This window comes from Scyliorhinus torazame, chromosome X (genome assembly GCF_047496885.1).
Source record: "Scyliorhinus torazame isolate Kashiwa2021f chromosome X, sScyTor2.1, whole genome shotgun sequence".
Classification (NCBI taxonomy): Eukaryota; Metazoa; Chordata; class Chondrichthyes; order Carcharhiniformes; family Scyliorhinidae; genus Scyliorhinus; species Scyliorhinus torazame.
This window is the reverse complement of record NC_092738.1, coordinates 4,428,581-4,454,025: the sequence shown is the minus strand read 5'-3', so window position 1 is coordinate 4,454,025 and position 25,445 is coordinate 4,428,581. Positions and strand designations below refer to the sequence as shown.

At 50.0% G+C, this 25,445-nt stretch overlaps 1 protein-coding gene across 2 annotated transcripts in view; it reads right to left on the bottom strand.

Annotated features, from left to right (window-relative positions):
* Nucleotides 1-25,445, bottom strand: part of timeless (timeless circadian clock) — a 98,881-nt gene that overhangs the window by 34,938 nt on the left and 38,498 nt on the right. For both annotated transcript variants that reach the window (XM_072493637.1, XM_072493638.1), the window contains exons 14-18: nt 23,706-23,828; nt 19,037-19,188; nt 1,779-1,876; nt 1,570-1,690; nt 935-1,136 (exon numbers count right to left, since the gene is read on the bottom strand). In XM_072493637.1, coding sequence (XP_072349738.1) covers nt 935-1,136; nt 1,570-1,690; nt 1,779-1,876; nt 19,037-19,188; nt 23,706-23,828 — 696 coding nt within the window. The remainder of the gene's footprint in view (nt 1-934; nt 1,137-1,569; nt 1,691-1,778; nt 1,877-19,036; nt 19,189-23,705; nt 23,829-25,445) is intronic.

The window sequence follows — 25,445 nt, the reverse complement described above, 5'->3', positions numbered from 1 at the left end:
CAGAGCATTACCCGGTTTACTAGTCCAGCGACAATACCACTATGCCACAGCCTCCCCAGCCTTCTCAAGAGCAATTAAGGATGAACAACAAATTCTGTCCTAGCCAGCAATGCTCACATCAAATGTGGTGAATGACAATTTTTTTAAAAACCTCATCAGAAATGTTCTGTTTGTGGATGTCAGGCAAGAGAAGGATCAGGCATTAGAACATACAGTGCAGAAGGAGGCCATTCGGCCCATCGAGTCTGGCCCAAGCCCTCACTTCCACCCCATCCCCGTAACCCAATAACCCCTCCTAGCCTTTTTGGACACCAAGGGCAATCATGGCCAATCCACCTAACCAGCACATCTTTGGACTGTGGGAGGAAACCCACGCACACACGGGGAGGATGTGCAGACTCCGCACAGACAGTGACCCAAGCCGGAATCGAACCTGGGACCCTAGAGCTGTGAAGCCACTGTGCTAACCACTTGTGCTACCGTGCTGCCCCCTGACTAGGCTCACAAATTCAGGAGTGTGGGGAGAATTTCAATGGAACTTTTGGCAAAATCAGTTAAAATGACAATACAGTTAAATTGCCGTAGGAATTCACAACAAGAACAGCTAAATTTGAGACAAATTGTTACATCAGTCCCATTTCAATAGGTAATCCAGTAAGCCATGACGGAACCAAACGTGAAATCCTCTGAATATAATTTCAGGAGTGTTGGGAAACCGTGATCATTTGGCAGCTTAATACACTGCATATCGTCCAAAAACATTTTCTCTTGAATCTCAAATTTCAAAATAATCTTTCAGTGGTAGGTCAGTGAGACAGATGACGATGAGTGAACAGACAGTGCTCCAAAATAGTACAACATGGTACACGACAGTAAGTCTTTTTGCAAATCACCAACCAGTAAATGACATAACAATGATGAAAATTCAACCTACTTGGTACGAGCTGGCTGCTGGATCTTCCAGAATGTGACTGAATAAGTGGAATACTGACAGTTGATAAAGAAGAGTATCCATTTTCAGATTATATGCGAGTCGGTGGAGCATCTTTATAATGCAGTGGTTGGTGTGAGTGCTGTTCTGTCGGTAGTCCTTCAGTAGGAGAATGTAAGGTTTTACGACGCCAGCATTAGCAAACCTAAAGGCAACAGATAAAAGAACGGTGAGAAAGAAAGAGAATTGCAAACAGGGCTTACTGACGTCCAAAAAAGCTATCCTTACAGCCCAACTGAGACGGTCAGTTTAGAATCAGCCTGTAGATAGGTTTGGTGTCACGAATTCCTGCTCTGCAGGAGTTGTCCTAAGACTGCCAAAGTTTTATTCAACTTGGAACTGCTGCAGCTAGCAGGCAGAGAGGTTTACTTCAGAGAGTCCGGCCTGGAGTCTTTGCCCCAGAAATGAAACTAGTATTCGCTAATTCAATGCACCAACTTAATTTATTTTAAAACTTCTATTGAACAGTTTAAAGCCCCATGCAGAGATTTCAGAGGATTGCGCAAAAGCAGATTCAACCACAATAGGATAAGAATAATCTTAATGTTAAAAAACACAAGTATTTTTGAATAGTTTACCTCTTGAGATAATCCAGGAAGTTAAATTCACTTTCTCTAACTCTCACTGATTCGGTTTCCTCCTCTTCGATCTCTTCATCTCGGAATTCATCAGTTTCCTCGGCCTCTGCAACAGGCTGCCCTGTGGGATGCAGAGAATGGATTTGGAGGATCTTCAAAACAAGCCCCAAAACTGTGAACACCAAAACGACAGCGACTAAAAAACTTACTGAGTAACTTTGCAAACAGCACTTGTCTGAGCAACTGGGACTCGTCCTCCAAACGCAAGTCAGAAGAACCAAAAACATCACCTTCAGGCCACACTTCCCTGTGGGGACAAACATTCGATGAATAATTGATGCACAGCATCCTTATGGAGATCAATACTAATTTCATCCAGATCGCAAAGTTAGTGAGGAATGAGGCAAGCTTGAACTGGATTCAGAATGCTCTTTTATACATGTCACTTAGAGCTGGATTCAAAGCCAAACTTGCAACTTAACCCCTTTCCTCTACCTCTTGTAAATAAATATTTTAAAATCCAATTTACACAAACTCAGTGTAATAAGCTGCACGGAACACAAGGGCTTGAGGAGTATGAGCTCCCCGCTAACTACGGGGCTGATACCATGTTGAATATGAGATCGATTAGATAGGAACCGATTGACAGAGAGGATCCGGTGAGATTTATCCGGGCCCCTCTGTAAATAGTACGTATGATAAATAAACGTCTCCTTTGTTTTACTCATCTGACTCCCCTCGCCTTTGTTTAACTCAGGGGTGACTGAATTGCTCATGACCTGCAGTCAGTGTCACAATGAAATACTGATCTTAGAACGGCACGGTGGCGCAGTGGTTAGTACTGCTGCCTCACAGCGCTGAGGACCTGGGTTCGATCCCGGCCAGGCTCACTGTCCGTGTGGAGTTTGCACATTCTCCCCGTGTCTGTGTGGGTGTCCCCCCCACAACCCAAGGATGTGCAGGGTAGGTGGATTGGCCACGCTAAATTGCCCCTTAATTGGGGGGAAAAATGAATTTCCCCCCTAAATATGCTCTAAAATTTATTTTTATTTTTTAAAAGTAAATTCTCTGATCTTATTACAAACCTTTTCTTCATGGACTTATTCATTTATAGCACTATTCAACCTATGGGAATGAGCAAAGCTGGGCATCGATAGCACACATTTAAAATGAGTAGATCATAGATCATAGAATTTACAGTGCAGAAGGAGGCCATTCGGCCCATCTAGTCTGCACCGGCTCTTGGAAAGAGCACCCTACCGAGGCCCACACCACCCAATCCCCATAACCCAGTAACCCCATTCAACCAACCCTAAGGCCAATTTTTGGACACTAAGGGCAATTTAACATGGCCAATCCACCTAACCTGCACATCTTTGGACTGTGGGAGGAAACCGGAGCACCCGGAGGAAACCCACGCACACACGGGGAGAACGTGCAGACTCCGCACAGAAAATGACCCAAGCTGGGAATCGAACCGGGGACCCTGGAGCTGTGAAGCAATTATGCTAACCACTATGCTACCGTGCTGCCCTTGTTACCATGTTACAAACAATTGCAAACTCCTTCCAGTGAACAGAAATACAGCAGAAAAAATCTCCATGGCAGTCAAATCTCAATCGAGTGTCTAACAGATTGCACAACTATTTCCTGGAAACAATGTTGTCAGGTTATAAAAGCCACAGTACAATTTTATGGTTTAACTTCAGAAAGCACATAAATTATACTGCAATAAAAGCCACTCCTGTTCATTTAGATGGTAGGAGTCAAGGGACAAGGTCAAACCCAGGTTAGAGTGCAGCTTTGTTTAGTTAGTGACTGAACAAAAAACTGCAGTAACTCCCAGGAAGTGGGACAAGTGAAAGAAAGAAGAAAAAGAAAAATCACAGAGTCGAGTCATGCCCTTAGTCAATCCTGTGCTTGCTGACCTGTGCTTGGGCCATCAATGATTCATTAAAAACCTCAATTCCGGTTTTCAAATTTTATCAAAATCCTACTTGTTCCTATCTCCATCCTCTCTCCCAGCCCTACAATCCTCCAAAGATCGATGCATTCCTCCACATGCAATTCCCACTTCCTTCACTCCACCATTACAGCCATATCTTCAACAGCCTGGGCCTCAGAGTTCTGCAATTTCCTCCCCAAACCCCTCTCTCCTCCTTTATGATCCTCCACAAATTTTTCTTGGCGAAGCTTGGCGAAGCTGCTGATTGGCTGTTGCGGGGGAAATTTGCATACGTCCGTTGTGGTCACCCTAACTTTAAAAAAAAAAAAGTTTATTCAAATTTTCCAACAAACCCCGCCCCCCCCAATAACAAAAAGAAAGAAACGCAAACACAGCAGTCAAAAATTATACAAAACTTTTACATTGGGTTTCCCCATATACAGTAACCCCCCCATGATATGACATTCAAAGGTACCCGTAGGGAAGCTTCCCCACCCACCTGAATTCCCCCCCCCCCCCCCGAAAGAGACCCCCCCCCATCACCCTTGGGTTGCTGCTGCTGCTGACCTCCTCCTAACGCTCCGTGAGATAGTCTAGGAACGGTTGCCACCGCCTGAAGAACGCCTGCACAGACCCTCGTAAGGCAAACTTTATCCTCTCCAGCTTAATGAACCCAGCCATGTCATTTATCCAGGCTTCCGCACTGGGAGGCTTTGCGTCTTTTGAGGGCCAGAAAGAATCCAGCACGAGTTTTAAGGATACAAAGTAATAACATTTATTTACAATAACATGTATATATATATATATATGTGTATATATATATATATATATATATAAAACAGCAGCAGCAACTTCCCTTGCTGCACACTCCTTCTTGCTGGTTCCAAACTGGCAAGCTTTATTTATACTTGGAGTTTACTAATGGTTTCTCCGCCCCCCCCCCTCATTGGGGAAGCTCATACTCCCACAGGATTGTGGGATTGTCATTAGTCCCCAGCCAATGGTAAGCAGGCAGGTTATAACATCCCTCCCGCCCCCAAAGTCCAAGGAATCCACCGAAGACCCTGGCGAAGGAGGGCGTCGGACTCGTTTGGCCGCAGGCCAGACACCATTTGCACGCGGCGCTGGATCAGGCGGTGTGTAACGAGACGGAGACCGGCGCTTCCGTGATGAACGGCGCAACGGTTGTACATCCATGGCCCGTGGACCCGAGAATTCCCCCTCTGATGCGTCCTGTGTCTCCATCTCCGTCATGTCAGCGTCTCCATCTCCTTTCGGTTCTGTAACGACCTGCGCAGGCTTCGAGTGAGGCAAAATCCTACTTGTGAGGATGACCTTCCCTTGTCTCTGGTCTCTGCGGCTGTAGAAATGAGCTCCGGGGGCGGGGAATCTTTTGAGGGGATAGTCTTCTGGACCGAACGTGGTCTACATGTTTACGCTGGAGACGACCCTGGGCTTGCACCTGGTAAGATATAGGGCCAGTTTGGCGAAGGATTACGACAGGAACCCACTGGGCACCACCAGCAAAATTCCAAACGAACACTGGGTCACCGGGCGCAAACTGCCGAATCGGCCGATGCTGAGAAAATCCCTGTCCCTGCCGTTCTTGTGTGCGGCGTACTTTTGCGGCAATGTCCGGGAAAACCACACTGAAGCGGGTGCAAAGTCTCCGGCCCATTAGGAGTTCTGCGGGAGCTACCCCAGTACCCGCATAGGGGGTGGTCCCATACGTAAACAAAAAGCGAGCCAGTCTCGTGTCCATTGATCCGGAAGACTGCTTCTTTAGGCCTCTTTTGAATGTCTGCACTGCGCGCTCTGCCAACCCATTTGAAGCCGGGTGATAAGGGGCAGTGCGGATATGGCGTATGCCGTTCATCTTCATGAACCTCGCAAACTCCTCACTCGTGAATGGAGTGCCGTTATCCGTGACCAGCACCTCGGGGAGGCCATGCGTACTAAAGGACAAACGCATCTTTTCAATTGTTGCACAGGACGTTGTCCCCTGCATCTTGTGCACCTCTAGCCATTTAGACTGGGCGTCAATTAATAGAAGGAACATGGATCCTTGAAAAGGGCCTGCGAAGTCTGCATGCAAGCGTGCCCAAGGCCGCCCTGGCCATTCCCAGTGATGTAGGGGCGCGGCCGGCGGAAGCTTCTGATGCTCCTGGCAAATGGAGCAGTTTTGGGCCACCTTCTCACTGTCGGCGTCGAGGCCTGGCCACCAGACATAACTCCGGGCCAACATTTTCATTTTGGTCACACCTGAATGCCCATCGTGCAAGTCTGATAGTATCAGCTCCTGGCCTTTTTCCGGGACAATCACACGCGTCCCCCACAAGAGGATGCCGTCTTCCACGCTGAATTCTGACAGCTTGGAGGAAAATGCCCGCAACTCGCCTGGGAGCTGTCTATGCTATCCACCATACAGGACTATGTGCCGAACCTTTGACAGGACTGGCTCCGTCTGGGTCCACTCACGGATCTGTGACAGGCAAGGTGTCCATAAAAGTTAGGGTTGCAACCACCTCACCGGTCGTGGGGGTCGACATGGGGCCGGTCGATAAAGGCAATCGGCTCAGTGCGTCGGCATTTGCTATCTGTGTTCCTGGTTTGTGCTCCAGAGAATACTCGTATGCAGCGAGCAACAAAGCCCAGCGCTGGATCCGTGCGGAAGCAATGGGCGGTACTGGCTTATCCTCTCTGAAAAGTCCCAGCAGAGGCTTATGATCAGTCACGATAGTGAAATGGCGGCCATACACGTACTGGTGGAAGCGTTTCACCGCAAAAACCACTGCCAGGCCCTCCTTCTCGATCTGCGCGTACTTTTTCTCCGCTGCAGTCAATGTGCGGGAGGCGAAAGCTATCGGTCGCTCGGCCCCGTTCTCTATCTTGTGGGACAGGACGGCCCCAATACCATACGGGGATGCATCACATGTGACGAGCAAAGGCTTTCCAGGATCATAGTGGGTTAGTAACCCAGACGACGACAATTGTTGCTTTACCCGCCGGAAAGCGGTTTCTTGCGGCTGACCCCAAACCCAGGTGTGATTTTTCTTTAGCAGCAGGTGCAAAGGGGCAAGCGTCGTTGCCAGATTGGGGAGGAACTACCCGTAATAGTTTACGAGACCGAGAAAAGAACGAAGATGCGAAGTGTCAGTCGGGGCGGGGGCCTGTTGAATCGCACGCACCTTCTCTGCGACGGGGTGCAAACCTTCGCGGTCCACCCGATAACCTAGGTAGACTACTTCCTTAGCCTGAAATACGCACTTTGTGCGACGTAAATGGACTCCAGCCTCCGAAAAGCGTCTAAGGACAGCCTCCAGATTTTCCAAATGTTCCTGCTCCGACGTCCCTGTAATCAAAATGTCATCTAAGTAGACAGCAACTCGTGGTAAACCTCTCAAAATGCCCTCCATAACACGTTGAAAAATAGCGCAGGCAGAGGATACTCCAAAGGGCAACCGTGTATATTCATGCAGGCCCCGGTGTGTATTAATCGTTACATCTGGTCGGGAGGCAGGGTCCAGTTCCAACTGCAGGTAGGCGTGACTCATATCTAATTTTGTGAACGAGAGTCCACCTGCAAGCTTCGCGTAGAGATCCTCTATGCGAGGCATTGGATATCGGTCGAGTCGGGAAGCCGTCTTCACTGTAAGTTTATAGTCGCCACACAAGCGAACTGTGGCATCTGGCTTCATTACAGGTACAATTGGTGCTGCCCAGTCAGCAAAACGGACGGGCCTGATAATACCCAAACTCTCCAAACGAGTGAGCTCCCCTTCTACCTTCTCGAGCAAGGCGTAAGGCACCGGGCGTGCCCGGAAATAGCGCGGCGTGGCTCCTGGTTCGACTTGGATACGGGCTACGGCCCCTTTTATTTTCCCCAAACCAGGCTGGAATACATCTGGGTATCGTCCTAGCACCTCAGTCAACCCTTCAGAAATTGTTTGGAGGATGTGCTGCCATTGCAACCGCAAATGGCGCAACCAGTCCCGACCCAACAGGCTGGGCCCATGGCCGCGCACCACGATAAGTGGGAAACGCCCCTCCTGGCGTCCATAAACAACAGGGGTCATTGTAGTTCCTGCAATGTCCACTGGTCCCCCCGTGTAGGTGGCCAACCTGGCCTGTGAGTCGGTTAATGTAAGGGTCTGTATACCCTGCTTGATGCAGTCGATTGTCCTCTGGGCGATCATGGAGACTGCTGTGCCAGTGTCCAACTCCATCTCAAGCGGGTGACCATTGACCCGTACTGTCACCTTTATGGGGGCCACACGGGGAGCTGCCACACAATGCAGCTGCAGGCAGTCGTCCTCAGTCTCCACGTCCTCAGGAGTAGTCGCCGCAGGTTCATCCACATGGAAGGTACGACCCCATGGCTGGTCCCAGTTTCGGTCGGAACGACGGCGCCTCTGGCGCCCCCAGGACCGGCGTCCGCGATGGGGTCGGCGCCTACAAGTCTGACACTGACATGGCTCCTCATCCATTGGTTCTGGAGAATGCTCCCTTCGGGGAGGAATGTCCGACGGCCACTGGCGTCGGTCCGGACGTCGCCTCGCCCAAGGTACCGCAGGAGTGCGGGGGGACGTTTTCGGACGGAAGGGGTTGCGCCCCATGGCATGCACTTCCAATCCCTGTAGGTCCTGCACTCCTCGTTCTGCGCTCTCTCGGGACAATACTATTTGAATGGCCTGTTCAAAAGTCTTGTCGGCTCAGCTAACAACTTTCTCTGGGTGGCCGCATTGTTAATACCGCAAACCAAACGGTCGCGTAACATTTCTGACAAGGTCTCACCATTGTCACAGTACTCCGCAATCCTGCGTAGCCTGGATAGAAAATCGGCAAGGGATTCTCCAGGGGTCCTCTCAGTGGTATTAAACCGGTAACGCTGGACTATCGTGGATGGGGTTGGGTTAAAATGTTGCCCCACTATATTCACAAGTTCATCAAACGTTTTGGTGTCCGGCGCAGCTGGGTACGTAAGGCTCCTAATCACCCCAAACGTATGCGGACCGCAGGCGGTGAGCAATATGACCACCTGGCGCTCGTTTTCGGTGATATTGTTTGCCCAGAAATAGTAACGCATCCGTTGTGCGTACTGGTTCCAGCTTTCCAGCGCAGCCTCAAAAACATCCAAACGTCCGTACAGAGGCATGGTATAATAGAAAACTTCAAACCTGTATCTAACAAAAATCCAGGGAGGTGACTTCAGCAGTGTAGACAGCTATTCACTTTAACCCTCGTCGCCAGTTTTGTGAGGGCCACGAAGAATCCAGCACGAGTTTTAAGGATACAAGGTAATAACATTTATTTACAATAACATATATATATATATATATATATATATATATTATATATATATATATAACAGCAGCAGCAACTTCCCTTGCTGCACACTGCTTCCTGCTGGTTCCAAACTGGCCAGCTTTATTTATACTTGGAGTTTACTAATGGTTTCTCCGCCCCCCTCATTGGGGAAGCTCATACTCCCACAGGATTGTGGGATTGTCATTAGTCCCCAGCCAATGGTAAGCAGGCAGGTTATAACAGCGTCCTTCCATAATAGCAAGATCCTCCGCCGGGCTACCTGGGACGCAAAGGCCAGGATACCGGCCTCTTTCGCCTCCTGCACTCCCGGCTCGTCCGTTACCCCAAATAGTGCCAACCCCCAACTCGGCTTGACCTGGACTTTCACCACCTTGGACATAGTCCTTGCGAAACCCCTCCAAAACCCATCCAGTGCCGGGCACGACCAGAACATGTGGACGTGATTCGCCAGGCTTCTCGAGCACCTCCCACATCTATCCTCCACCGCAAAGAACCTACTCAACCTCGCCCCTGTCATATGCGCTCTGTGAGTAACCTTGAATTGTATTAGGCTGAGCCTGGCGCAAGAGGAGGAAGAATTAACCCTACTCAGGGCATCAGCCCACAGACCCTCATCTATCTCCTCCCCAAGTTCCTCCTCCCACTTGCCCTTTAACTCCTCCACCGAGGCCTCCTCCTCTTCTTTCAGCTCCTGGTAGATCGCCAAAATCCTGCCTTCTCCAACCCATACACCCGAAATCACCCTTTCCTGAGTCCCCTGTGCCGGGAGCAGCGGGAATTCCCTCACCTGCCGCCTCACAAACGCCCTCACTTGCATATACGTGAAAGCATTTCCCGGGGGTAACCCAAACTTCTCCAATGTCCCCAGGCTCGCAAACGTCCCATCTATAAACAGGTCCCCCATTCTTCTGATCACTGCCCGATGCCAGCTCCGAAACCCCCCCGTCCATCCTTCCCGGGACGAACCGATGGTTCTCCCGAATCGGGGACCACACCAAGGCTCCCACCTCGCCCCTGTGTCGTCTCCACTGACCCCAGATCTTCAACGTCGTCGCCACCACCAGACTCGTGGTGTACCTTGTCGGCGAGAGCGGCAGCGGTGCCGTCACCAGCGCCCTCAGGCTCGTGCCCACACAGGACGCCATCTCCAACCTCTTCCACGCCGCCCCCTCTCCCTCCATTAACCACTTACGGATCATCGCCGCATTGGCTGCCCAATAATAGCCGCACAGATTCAGCAGCGCCAGCCCCCCCCTGTCCCTACTACGCTCCAGAAACACCCTCTTTACTCTCGGGGTCCTATTCACCCACACAAAACCCATGATACTCCTACCTACCCGTTTGAAAAAGGCCTTGGGATCATAATGGGAAGGCACTGGAACACAAAGAGAAACCTCGGGAGGACCATCATTTTAACCGACTGTACCCTGCCCGCTAGCGAGAGTGGCAGCACATCCCATCTTTTAAAATCCTCCTCCATCTGCTCCACCAACCGCGTCAAGTTGAGTTTGTGCAGGGCCCCCCAACTCCCAGCCACCTGGATCCCTAAGTACCGAAAGCTCCTTTCCGCCCTCTTCAACGGCAGGTCGTCTATCCCCCTTCCCTGGTCCCCTGGATGCATCACAAAGAGCTCACTTTTCCCTACATTAAGCTTATACCCTGAGAAGTTCCCAAACTCCCTTAGGATCCGCATGACCTCCACCATCCCCTCCACTGGGTCTGCCACATACAGCAACAGGTCGTCCGCATACAACGACACCCGGTGTTCCTCTCCCCCCCCGGACCAGTCCCCTCCATTTCCTGGACTTCCTTAGTGCCATGGCCAGAGGCTCAATTGCCAGTGCAAACAACAAGGGGGACAGGGGGCACCCCTGCCTCGTCCCTCGGTACAGCCGAAAGTACTCCGACCTCATCCGATTCGTAGCCACACTCGCCACCGGGGCTCTATATAGCAATCTGACCCAGCTGATGAACCCCTCCCCGAACCCAAACCTCCGCAACACTTCCCAAAGATACTCCCACTCCACCTGGTCGAAGGCCTTCTCCGCGTCCATAGCTGCCACTACCTCCGCTTCTCCCTCCACCGAGGGCATCATAATCACATTGAGGAGCCTCCGCACATTCGGGTTTAGCTGCCTGCCCTTCACAAATCCCGTCTGGTCCTCATGAATCACCCCCGGGACATATTCCTCAATTCTCGTAGCCAGCACTTTTGCCAGCAACTTAGCATCCACACTGAGGAGCGAGATCGGTCTATACGACCTACACTGCAGTGGGTCCTTGTCCCGCTTCAGGATCAGAGAGATCAGCGCCCCGGACATTGTCGGGGGCAAGGTCCCCCCCCTCCCTTGCCTTATTGAAAGTCCTCACTAGCAACGGGCCTAGCAGGTCCACGTATTTCCTGTAAAACTCGACCGGGAACCCATCTGGCCCCAGGGCCTTCCCCGCCTGCATGCTCCCCAATCCTTAAACCAGCTCCTCCAGCCCAATTGGCGCCCCTAAACCAGCCACCTCCTGCTCCTCCACCCTCGGGAACCTCAGCTGATCCAAAAATCGTCGCATCCCCTCTTCCCCCGCTGGGGGCTCAGATCTGTACAGATCCCCATAGAAGTCCCTAAATACCTAATTTATTCTCACCGCACTCCGCACCATATTCCCCCCGCTATCCTTAACTCCACCTATCTCCCTCGCTGCCTCCCTCTTACGAAGCTGGTGTGCCAGCATCCGACTCGCCTTCTCCCCATACTCATACGTCGCCCCCTGTGCTTTCCTCCACTGTGCCTCTGCTTTCCCTGTGGTCAACAGGTCGAACTCCGTCTGGAGGTTCCGCCGCTCCCTGAGTAGTCCCTCCTCGGGGGCCTCAACATATCTCCTGTCCACCCTTAAGATCTCCCCCACCAACCTCTCCCTCTCCCTGCTCTCTCTCTTCTCCCTGTGGGCCCTGATGGAGATTAACTCTCCCCTGACCGCCGCCGTCAGCGCCTCCCAGACTACGCCCACCTGCACCTCCCCGTTGTCGTTGGCCTCCAAATATCTTTCAATGCAGCCCCGCACCCGCCCGCACACCTCCTCATCCGCCAACAGTCCCACATCAAGGCGCCACAGCAGTCGCTGGTCCCTCTCATCCCCCAACTCCAGCTCCACCCAGTGCGGGGCGTGGTCTGAGATGGCTATGGCCGAATACTCCGTTCCCTCCACTTTCGGGATTAGCGCCCTACTCAAAATTAAAAAATCTATCCAGGAGTAGGTTATCAAGCTTCCTACTTCCAGATCCGGAATCCGACCCAGCATGCGTTTCATAAATCCGGCATCATCCCAATTCGGGGCATATACGTTTACCAGTACCACCCACACACCCTACCACTCACCATCACATATCGACCTCCATTATCCACTACAATATTCAGTGCCTCGAACGACACCCGCTTCCCCACCAGTATTGCAACCTCTCTGTTCTTCGCATCCAGCCCTGAATGGAATACCTGTCCTACCCATCCCTTTCTCAGCCTAACCTGATATGCCACCTTCAAATGTGTCTCCTGGAGCATAACCACATCTGCCTTCAGTCCCTTTAGGTGCGCGAACACCCGGGCCCTTCTGACCGGCCCGTTCAGGCCCCTCACATTCCAAGTTATCAGCCGGATTGGGGGGCTGCTCATCACCCCCCACCCCCCCCCCCTCCTCCGACTGGCCATCTCCTTTTCTAGGCCAGTCACGTGCCTGCGCCTCCCGCACCCTCCAGTCCCCCAGGCGGCGGACCCCCGCCCCGGCCACCTCCCCTACTTCCAGCTCCCCTTTGACCAACGCAGCAGCAACCCTATACCCCCTTCTCCCCGCTAGATCCACATCGAGCCCTTTTGCTCCCCCCATAACACTCCCGTAAGTCAGCTGACTCCTGCTGACCCCGGCCTCTCCCGCCATTCCATCGACCCCCTCCAGTGTGAGAATCCCCCCTCCCTGGCAGTCAGCGTGCGCTCCTCTCCAGCACGCCCCCCCCCCCCCCCACCTTCCCTCGCGCGGGAAAAAGCCCGCGCTTTCCTGAGCTGGCCCCGCCCCCTCTGGCCCTTTTGCGGCCTTACCCCAATTCCCCATTCCCGGGCCTCCACTCCCCCTCTTCCTTCGTGGGGGGTCTGTCCCTCCAACACCGACGCCCACACTCTCCCACAGTCTCCCCATCAAATCCCTTCACCCATCCCCATCCAGAGGAACATTCCCTAAACGTAATAAACACCATATACACAGGAAACATCCCCCCACAACAAACCCTCAATTTGAGTCCAACTTTTCAGTCTGTATAAAGCTCCAAGCCTGATCAGGCGTTTCGAAATAGTGGTGCCGATCCTGGAACGTGACCCACAGTCGCGCTGGCTGCAGCATACCCAACTTCACCCCCTTCCGATGGAGCACCGCCTTAGCCCGATTGAAACCAGCTCTCTTCTTAGCCACCTCTGCACTCCAGTCCTGGTAGATTCGGATCTCCGTGTTCTCCCACCTGCTGCTCCGCTCTTTCTTGGCCCATCTCAGGACACACTCTCTGTCCACAAAGTGGTGGACCCTCACCACTACAGCCCTTGGCGGCTCGTTGGCCTTGGGTCTCCTTGCTAGGACCCGGTGAGCCCCATCTAGCTCCAGAGGCCTCGGGAAGGCTCCCGCGCCCATCAGCGAATTGAGCATCGTGCTCACATATGCCCCAGCATCGGGCCCCTCCACTCCTTCGGGGAGACCCAGAATCCGAAGATTCTTCCTCCTCGACCTATTCTCCAGGTCCTCAAATCTTTCTGCCCACCCCTTGTGCAGCGCCTCGTGCACCTCCACCTTCACCGCCAGGCCCAAGATCTCGTCCTCGTTCTCCGAGACTTTTTGCCGCATCTCCCGGATCGCTGCCCCTTGGGCCTTCTGGGTCTTCACTAGCTTCTCAATCGCCGCCTTCATTGGCGCCAGCATTTCGGTTTTCAGCTCCTCAAAGCAGCGTCTAAGAAACTCCTGCTGCTCCTGCGACCACTGCGCCCATGCTGCTTGGTCTCCACCCGCCGCTATCTTGTTTTTTCTCCCTCTCACTTTTCGCTGCTCCAAGGTCACTTTTTTCACCGCTCCACTCCTGGTCCAATCCATATAATGTCGGGGAGACCTTGCTGTCACCTTCCCACACTGGAAGCCGTCGAACAATTGCCGTTGGGGCCCCTCTAGAGAGCCCAAAAGTCCGTGACCGGCGGGAGCTGCCGAACGTGCGACCTACATAGGCATTGCCGCAACCGGAAGTCCCTGGTCACCCTAACTTGAAGGTCTACCTGTGCAAGAGACCCTAGGTGTTCAAGTGAAGACAAGCATCCAGCAGAGGGCAGTAGAGTGGAGCTGCTGATTGGCTGTTGTGGGGGAAATTTGCATACTTCCGTTGTGGTCACCCTAACTTGAAGGTGGTTTGTGGAGGAGCTGTTGTCAAGTGACACTTAAACCCGAAACACTTCTTCAGTGTTTCCCTCCCTACCCCCTCCTCTAACCAAAAAAAAACAACCGCTGTAAAGATCAAGAGGTAGACTCGAGGGCAGGTAGAAGTAGAAAGAAGTTGAACCGTGACGTCACAGCCTGCAGGTAAGGGATTGGCTGGTGACTGGTAAGTAGTTTTTCTTTTATTTTCCCTCAGGTGTTATCGTGCGGGGCGCAGAGGTTGCTGAGTGAGTGCTTGCTGAGAAGGGGAGTGAATAACAGGTAAGCTATTTCTTTCTTTTTCTTTTTTTATCAAGAGGGGATGGCAGGGAAGGTAGTGCAATGTTCCTCCTGCAGAATGTTTGAGGTGAGGGACGCTGTCAGTGTCCCTGCTGATTTAATCTGTGGGAAGTGCACCCATCCCCAGCTCCTCAGAAACCGCGTTAGGGAACTGGAGCTGGATGAACTTCGGACCATTCGGGAGGCAGAGGTGGTCATAGATAGAAGCTTTGGGGATGTAGTTACTCCGAAAAATAAAGATAGATGGGTGACAGTGAGAGGGGCTGGAAGGAAGCAGTCAGTACAGGGATCCCCTGCGGTCGTTCCCCTGAGTAACAAGTATACCACTTTGGATACTGTTGGGGGGGGGGGGGGGGGGGGGGGACTTACCAGGGGTAAGCTATGGGGTAGAGGTCTTTGGCACAGAGTCTGTCCCTGTTGCTCAGAAGGGAAGGGGGAGAGGAGGGGAGCATTAGTCATTGGGGACTCCATAGTTAGGGGATAGATAGGAGATTCTGTGGGAACGAGAGAGACTCGCGGTTGGTGTGTTGCCTCCCAGGTGCCAGAGTGCGTGATGTCTCGGATCATGTTTTTGGGATCCTTAAGGGGAGGGGGAGCAGCCCCAAGTCGTGGTCCACATAGGTACCAACGACATAGGTAGGAAAAGGGATAGGGATGTAAGGCAGGAATTCAGGGAGCTAGGGTGGAAACTTAGATCTAGGACAGAGTTATTATCTCTGGGTTGTTACCCGTGCCACGTGCTGGCGAGACGAGGAATAGGGAGAGATAGGAGTTGAACACGTGGCTACAGGGATGGTGCAGGAGGGAGGGTTTCAGATTTCTGGATAATTTGGGCTCATTCTGGGGTCGGTGGGACCTCTACAAACGGGATGGTCTACACTTGGACCAGAGGGGTCCCAATATCCTGGGGGGGAATTTGCGAATGCTCTTCGGGAGGGTTTAAACTAGTTCAGCAGGGGCTTGGGAACCTGAATTGTAGCTCCAGTATAGAGGAGGTTGAGAGTAGTGAGGTCATGAGTAAGGTTTCAAAGTTGCAGGAGTGTACCGGCAGGCAGGAAGGTGGTTTAAAAGTGTGTCTTCTTCAATGCCAGGAGCATCCGGAATAAGGTGGGTGGACTTGCGGCATGGGTTGGTACCTGGGACTTCGATGTTGTGGCCATTTTGGAGACATGGATAGAGCAGGGACAGGAATGGTTGTTGCAGGTGCCGGGGTTTAGATATTTCAGTAAGCTCAGGGAAGGTGGTAAAAGAGGGGGAGGGGTGGCATTGTTAGTCAAGGACAGTATTACAGTGGCAGAAAGGACGTTTGATGAGGACTCGTCGATTGAGGTAGTATGGACCGAGGTTAGAAACAGGAAAGGAGGTCACCCTGTTAGGGGTTTACTATAGGCCTCTGAAAAGTTCCAGAGATGTAGAGGAAAGGATTGCAAAGATGATTCTGGATAGGAGCGAAAGCAACAGGGTAGTTGTTATGAGGGACTTTAACTTTCCAAATATTGACTGGAAACGCTATAGTTTGAGTACTTTAGATGTGTCCGTTTTTGTCCAATGTGTGCAGGAGGGTTTCCTGACACAGTATGTAGATAGGCCAATGAGAGGCGAGGCTATATTGGATTTGGTACTGGTAATGAACCAGGACAGGTGTTAGATTTGGATCTACTTTGGTGATAGTGACCACAATTCGATTATGTTTACTTTAGTGATGGAAAGGGATAGGTATATACCGCAGGGCAAGAGTTATATCTGGGGGAAAAGGCAATTATGATGTGATGAGGCAAGACTTAGGATGCATCGGATGGAGAGGAAAACTGCCGGGGATGGGCAAAATGGAAATGTGGAGCTTGTTCAAGGAACAGCGACTGCGTGTCCTTGATAAGTATGTACCTGTCAGGCAGGGAGGAAGTGGTCGAGCAAGGGAACCGTGGTTTACTAAAGCAGTCGAAATACTTGTCAAGAGGAAGAAGGAGGCTTATGTAAAGATGAGACATGAAGGTTCAGTTAGGGTGCTCAAGAGTTACAAGTTAGCTAGGAAGGACCTAAAGAGACAGCTAAGAAGAGCCAGGAGGGGACATGAGAAGCCTTTGGCAGGTAGGATCAAGGATAACCCTAAAGCTTTCTATAGATATGTCAGGAATAAAAGAATGACTCGGGTAAGAGTAGGGCCAGTCAAGGACAGTAGTGGGAAGTAGTGCTTGGAGTCCGAGGAGATAGGAGAGGTGCTAAATGAATATTTTTTGACAGTATTCACACAGGAAAAAGACAATGTTGTCGAGGAGAATACTGAGATACAGGTTACTAGACTAGAAGGGCTTGAGGTTCATAAGGAGGAGGTGTTAACAATTCTGGAAAGTGTGAAAGTAGATAAGTCCTCTGGGCCGGATGGGATTTATCCTAGGATTCTCTGGGAAGCTAGGGAGGAGATTGCTGAGCCTTTGGCTTTGATCTTTAAGTCAGCTTTGTCTACAGGAAAAGTGCCAGAAGACTGGAGGATAGCAAATGTTGTCCCCTTGTTCAAGAAGGGGAGTAGAGACATACCCCGGTAACTATAGCCTTACTTCTGTTGTGGGCAAAATCTTGGAAAGGTTTATAAGAGATAGGGTGTATAATCATCTGGAAAGGAATAATTTGATTAGACATAGTCAACACGGTTTTGTGAAGGGTAGATCGTGCCTCACAAGCCTTATTGAGTTATTTGAGAAGGTGACCAAACAGGTGGATGAGGGTAAAGCAGTTGATGTGGTGTATATGGATTTCAATAAAGCGTTTGATCAGGTTCCCCACAGTAGGCTACTGCAGAAAATACGGAAACATGGGATTCAGGGAGATTTAGCAGTTTGGATCAGAAATTGGCTAGCTGGAAGAAGACAAAGGGTGGTGGTTGATGGGAAATGTTCAGGCTGGAGTCCAGTTACTAGTGGTGTACCACAAGGATCTGTTTTGGGGCCACTGCTGTTTGTCATTTTTATAAATGACCTGGAGGAGGGCTAGAAGGATGGGTGAGTAAATTTGCAGATAACACTAAAGTCGGTGGAGTTGTGGACAGTGCGGAAGGATGTTACAAGTTACAGAGGGACATAGATAAGCAGCAGCGCTGTGCTGAGAGTTGGCAAATGGAGTTTAATGCAGAAAAGTGTGGGGTGATTCATTTTGGAAGGAATAACAGGAAGACAGAGTACTGGGCTAATGGTAAGAGTCTTGGCAGTGTGGATGAACAGAGAGATCTCGGTGTCCATGTACATAGATCCCTGAAAGTTGCCACCCAGGTTGAGAGGGTTCTTAAGAAGGCGTATGGTGTGTTAGCTTTTATTGGTAGAGGGATTGAGTTTCGGAGCCATGAGGTCATGTTGCAGCTGTACAAAACTCTGGTGCGGCCGCATTTGGAGTATTGTGTGCAATTCTGGTCACCGCATTATAGGAAGGATGTGGAAGCATTGGAAAGGGTGCAGAGGAGATTTATCAGAATGTTGCCTGATATGGAAGGAAGATCTTATGAGGAAAGGCTGAGGGACTTGAGGCTGTTTTCGTTAGAGAGAAGAAGGTTAAGAGGTGAGTTAATTGAGGCATACAAGATGATCAGAGGATTGGATAGGGTGGACAGTGAGAGCCTTTTTCCTCGGATGGTGATGTCTAGCACGAGGGGACATAGCTTTAAATTGAGGGAGATAGATATCGGACAGAGGTAGGTTCTTTACTCAGAGAGTAGTAAGGGCGTGGAATGCCCTGCCTGCAACAGTAGTGGACTCGCCAACACTAAGGGCATTCAAATGGTCATTGGATAGACATATGGACGATAAGAGAATAGTGTAGATGGGCTTTAGAGTGGTTTCACAGGTCGGCGCAACATTGAGGGCCGATGGGCCTGTACTGCGCTGTAATGTTCTATAAGCTTTCGTCGCCTGTTGTAATATCTTTCTGGTTTGGTGTCAAGTTTTTTCCATAAATTTAGAGCACCCAATTAATTCCCCCCCCCCCCCCAATTAAGGGGCAATTTAGCGTGGCCAATCCACCTACCCGGCACATCTTTGCGTTGTGGGGGGTGAAACCCACGCAAACACGGGCAGAACGTGCAAACTCCACACGGACAGTGGCCGGGATCGAACCTGGGACCTCAGCGCCATGAGGCAGCAGTGCTGACCCACTGTGCTACCATGCTGCCCCTGGTTTTGTGTCACATTTTGTCTGATGTATGCTCCTGTTAAGTGCCCCAGATGTTTTAATATGCTACAGTCATTGCATAAATGCAGGTTGCTGCTGCAGTTTGGAAACGGGTTCTGGGCCTACTCTCTTGGTTAGAATGGCAGGTCAGATAAGAATACAAACCATACCAAAATACCTCGAAACAAAAGCAAGCAGGAAGAGGAAATATACGATAGGACAGGTCAAAATTACAAATGAAGTCTGGTTTATTAACAAAGTAGACTGTCTTATGATTATGATAATACTTCAATGAAACTCATAACAAGTGGTTACCGTGCGGCTCGGAGAAGCACAAGGGCCTCTGCAGCTTTGCCAGCCAGGAGTGCGTCCTGAATACGAATCATTGCTTCGGCACGCTGCTCCTCCACAGGGATTTCCAAAGCAGCATCAAATGGAACAACATCATCAGGGAGATGTTCTTGGCCCTGGAAAACAAACACATTCAATTCATTAGCTCAGGAAATCAGTGACACTGTGCACTCTGGTGGAATCTGAGGAGATGGCTCAGGAGGGCAAGAGGACGGCATCTCTATTTAAAAGACACAATGGTTCTTAAAATAGCTCAAAGCCTTGGTTCTTCTGCAAGTTTACCAAGGACTATTACAGGAATTGTTACAATCTTGTTGGGGCTGTTCACGTTTAATGAAGAAATCCAAACACCCAGCGATTAACTGACAGAACCATGCTGCAAGATTTCATTTTTAAATTAAAACAAACTTCACTGTATATCCAGAAGAATTAAACTAAGTAAGCACTATTAAATTAATACTATAGTTTATAACTACAGATATTATGAACTCTTGTGGGGGGTTTTACTCCCCCCCTCCCCCACCCCCCAAGAATTCCCATAGCTTACATAATTTTGAAGGTTCATTCACTTTTCCTGGGACCAAAGTAAAGTTATGCCACAGCCTCCCAGAATTCACTTTAATTATCTCCAGTATTCCAGCTAGACTCCATGGTAAGATTCTATGAAGGTCCTTCCATTAACATTTTTGGCTCTCCAACCATCAACCTTTTCTTAACAGACCTCACAACTGCGGATGTCTCAGTTCCTTGCTTGGATTGCAGGCAGACTTACACAGCTTTATGAGCTAATTCTGCTGGCTGTTTTCTGCCAAGATTCCATGAGGACCACAGTAGAGTTCCGACAGCAAATCTTCCAGCTGCTTCTCTTGCAATCCAAGCATTCCATAGAGTGAACGCTGAAGTTAGTATTTCCTCTGCTTGAAGTGCAAGCCTAACCAACTAACATTTATTTTCTTTGGCGCGCCCAACTAAAGTGAGCTGCAGCCTACACAAGACCAATTCGGCAACTGCCCCTGTCTGTTCCCAGACTGAACTGCCTGCTTCTGTCAGCAAACACAAGAGATAAATTAAACAAAATAACCGTCTAAATAAGGCTCCACCCTGAATCACTATCTCTGTGGCACCGTGGCATGCTTTCAAACAGTAATTAAAATTTAGCTTCATACAACTCTTATGTAACCCATACAAATAATTTTCATTCCTAATGGAGTTTTACGACCCTATTTCCCTGAATTTCTAGCTTTTATCTATTCTATGGAGATAACGATAGACACTCCAACTTTACCAAGAGGTCAAGACATTGGTCATCTATTGTTGAGTGTTTACAGTTCTAACTGTGACCTTGAAGTTAAAAATAGTTTCCCGTATAACTATAATTAACTCAAAGCTTTTTTGAATTACATCTACTTTGGGATTGCTCATTTGTTTCTCAATCAGTTGCTCCAATTAAAATTAGAAGTTACATTGTAAAACATATGAATTATGAACCAGATTTTCACAATAGAATGCACTCTTCTGCTTGGCTGTGGGAAGAACCAAGGCACGCACCATCTAGTGATCCATCAGAGGTTTGTGCTTGTAATTCACTGATACCCAGCCTAATCAAGCAATTCACATATTTGTTTATTTCCCCCCTTCCTTCAAACACCTGACTAACCTATTCTTAAATATTAACATGGAGAGGGCAGCATGTGGCGCAGTGGATAGGACTGAGACTGCGGCGCTGAGGACTCGGGTTCGAATCCCAACCCTGGGTCACTGTCCGTGTGGAGTTTGCACATTCTCCCCATGTCTGCGTGGGGTTCGCCTCCACAACCCAAAGATGTGCAGGGTAGGTGGAATGGCCACGCTAAATTGCCCCTTAATTGGAAAAAAAAATAATTGGGTACTCTAAATTTATTTTCAAAAAAATTAACATGGATTCTGATTCAATTATTAATTCAAGTATTGCAGATCAGTCTCACAACCTTCATAGAATAGAATCCCTACAGTGCAGAGGAGACCATTTGGCCCATCGAGTCTGCACCGACCCTCTGAAAGAGCACTCCAGCTAGGCCCTGTACACCTACCTATTCCCATAACCCCATCTAACCTTGTGGACACTAAAGGGCAATTTATCATGGCCAATCCACCTACCCTGCACAGCTTTGGACTGTGGGAGGAAACCGGAGCACCCGGAGGAAACCCATGTAGAAATGGGGAGAATGTGCAAACAGACCTACACAGTCACCCGAGGCTGGAATCGAACCCGGGTCTCTGGTGCTGTGAGGCAGCAGTGCTAACCACTGCGCCACCCAATTTGTTTACAACAGAAAGTTGAGCGTTTCTATCTCCAGAACGGGGGGTGGGGGGAAGGAGTGTATAGAATCAGAAAATCCTTACAGAGAGTCATAGAATCCCTTTTGTACAAAAAAGTTTTTCCTGCTCTTCAGAAGTCAGATGTGGCTAAGCAGTCGTACTCCCACACCAGTCAGCAGGTCGGGGTTCAAGTCCAGGTCCAGAGATTGGAGCACATAACCAGGCCAATATTTTAGTGCAGCACTTAGAGGGTGCTGCACTCTCAGAGGTGCTGTCTTTCTGAAAGATGTTTAAACCAAAGTCCCAACTTGCCTCGCAGGCACAGGCAGATATAAAAGCTCCCAACACACTGGGTGTGATTTAGCACGCAAAAAAACAGAGTCCCGTTTTGGGCGCATATAGTGGGGTATTTCTCAGCATCTAACGAGACTCTGCCTTTTTTTTGGCCTCGGTCGGGAATGCTCCACCAAGGCTGCACCTCCAGAATTTCTTACACTGACGAGCTCAGCTCATTGGTGCAGTAAGATGACTTGTGGATCGGGGCGCCGTATTTAAATGCCACCTCGGTCTTTCGGCCCCCTCCCTCGCATCTCTTGCTTCTCCACTGCGGCATCCGGACCCCCCCCCCCCCTCACCAACTTACCTCTTAGGGGGTCCTCACGCACCCCCCTCACCCCACCTCGTAAGGGCAGTGCACCTCTGGGTCTGATCCCTGGCACGGGCAACCTGGCACCTAGGCACTGACAGCCAGACACTGCCACCCAGGAACCCTGGCAGTGCCAGTGTGGCACTGCTAAGATGCCAGGCTGGCAGTGTCAAGGTGTCCGGGTGCCAGTGCCGGAGCTCGACCACCTGGGGCCTCCAATGGCCTGGGAGACCCCCACAGGTGCCATTGTGCCTGGTCCACATTTATTTCCTGGGCCTTGGGAGAATCCGGTGTAAATATATTTAAATGAATCTAATGATTCACTTAAATATATTAATCTGGATCTCGCTCTCACTCAGCGAGATCCAGATCGGGTTTCTCCGTTATCCTGGGGCCATTCTGTCAACCTGCATCCCTGTAATAGATTATCTGGTCGTTTATTGCTTTCTCGTTTGCTATGCACAAATTGTCGTTCCACATTGCAACAGTGACTACACTACAAACTATGTAATTTGATGCAAAGTGCTTTGGGACGCCGTAGGATAGTAAAAGAACAAAGAAAAGTACAGCACAGGAACAGGCCCTTCGGCCCTCCAAGCCCGTGCCGACCATGCTGCCCGACTAAACTACAATCTTCTACACTTCCTGGGTCCGTATCCCTCTATTCCCATCCTATTCATGTATTTGTCAAGATGCCCCTTAAATGTCACTATCGTCCCTGCTTCCACCACCTCTTCCGGCAGCGAGTTCCAGGCACCCACTACCCTGTGTGTAAAAAACTTGGCTAGTAATCTCTTCTAAACCTTGCCCCTCGCACCTAAACCTATGCACCCTAGTAATTGACCCCTCTACCCTGGGGAAAAGCCTCTGACTATCCACTCTGTCTATGCCCCTCATAATTTTGTAGACCTCTATCAGGTCGCCCCTCAACCTCCATCGTTCCAGTGAGAATAAACCGAGTTTATTCAACCGCTCCTCATAGCTAATGCCCTCCATACCAGGCAACATCCTGGTAAATCTCTTCCGCACCCTCTCTAAAGCCTCCACATCCTTCTGGTAGTGTGGCGACCAGAATTGAACACTATACTCCAAGTGTGGCCTAACTAAGGTTCTATACAGCTGCAACATGACTTGCCAATTCTGATACTCAATGCCCCGGCCAATGAAGGCAAGCATGCTGTATGCCGTATGAAAGTAAACTTTTTCTTTCAGCTAGTTAATCTTATATAAGTGTGCTCTCATTCTAGAGCCGTTAATCCCCTAAAGACCAAGTTCGATCTTGGGTTGCTTTGAGTTGGCTGATCACAGATTGCAGCAACGAGGATTCTGTCCTGATCCCGAGGCAGTGACCATTATTGTAAGATATTGCACGGATAATCAGTCACGGTCGCAATCCAACTTGATTGATATGCCTCCCTCTTTGGGTGAATATTCTACTTACATTTACTATCTAAACTCAGAAGTGAAGAAGGGACATTTAGGTTTGGTACTGAAGACAGTCAATGTCTACGAAAACCATATTCCAGTACATGTTATACCCTTCAGGGGAGAACATTCTGCCAATGAAGGAACATTCCAACTCTTGACTAGAGCGCTCAACAAATTGATTTGTCTGTTCTTCAGCAGCACCAATTGCTACAATGGTCTCCTCAAAGGGAGTCTCAGCTCATTGCTCTATTAGGTACATACCTCCACACACTTGCTGAGCTGCTCCAATGTCACTTTCCACATTTCCTCAAGCTCTTCTTGGGACTTTTCTGATGAAGAAGCAAGTGGTTTTGCTTTTGGCCTCTTCCTTCTGGGTTTCTTTTTCTGTTTCAACCAACAGGAAATGATCAAAGAGCAGCAAATTAGCACAAGTCTTTCATTTTAAACCCCTCCACTACCTCTCAACATCCCTCCCTATCTTTGTAAACTCTCCATTCCCTACGACCCTCCAAGATCACTGCTCTCTTCCAATTCCGGCCCCTTGCGCATGACCTGATTCCCATCAACACACCATTGGCAGCCTTGCCTTCAGATACCTGGGCCTTAAGCTCTAGAATTTCCTCCCCAAACCTCTCCACCTCCCTCCTCCAGAGACAGATACACACACACACTCACACAGGGACACACACACACACTCACACAGGGACACACACACACAGAGACAGAGACACACACACAGACACACACACACACACAGACACACACACACATACACACACAGGGACACACACACACAGATACACACAGACACACACACACATATAGAGGCACACACACACAGAGAGACACAGAGAGACACACACACACAGAGACACACACACACACACAGACACACACACACACAGACAGACACACACACAGACAGACACACACACAGACAGACACACACACAGACACACACACACACACAGACAGGGACACACACACACACAGAGACACAGACACACAGAGACACAGACACACAGAGACACAGACACACACACACACAGACAGACAGACACACAGAGACACACACGCACACAGAGACACACACGCACACAGAGACACACACGCACACAGAGACACACACGCACCCACAGAGACAGACACACACAATGAGACACACACACACACAATGAGACACACACACACACACACACAGACAGACACACACACACACACACACACACACAGACAGACACACACACACACACACACACACACAGAGACACACACACAGAGACACACACACACAGAGACACACACACACAGAGACACACAGAGACACACAGACACACACACACAGACGCACACACACAGGCGCACACACACAGGCGCACACAGAGAGACACACACAGAGAGACACACACAGAGACACACACACACAGAGACACACACACACAGAGACACACACACACACAGAGACACACACACACAGAGACACACACACACACAGAGACACACACACACAGAGACACACACACACAGAGACACACACACAGAGACGCACACAGAGAGACGCACACACACACACAGAGAGACACACACAGAGACAGAGACACACACACACACAGACACACACACAAAGACAGACACACACCGAGACAGACACACACAGAGACAGATACACACACACACACCGAGACAGACACACACCGAGACAGACACACACCGAGACAGACACACACCGAGACAGACACACACCGAGACAGACACACACACACACACACACACAGAGACACACACACAGAGACACACACACACACACACAGAGACACACACACACACACAGAGACAGACACACCGAGACACACACACACACACACACAGAGACACACGCACACACACACACAGACACACACACATACAGACACACACATACAGACACACACAGAGAGACACACAGAGAGACACACACAGAGAGACACACACACACACAGAGACACACACACACAGAGACAC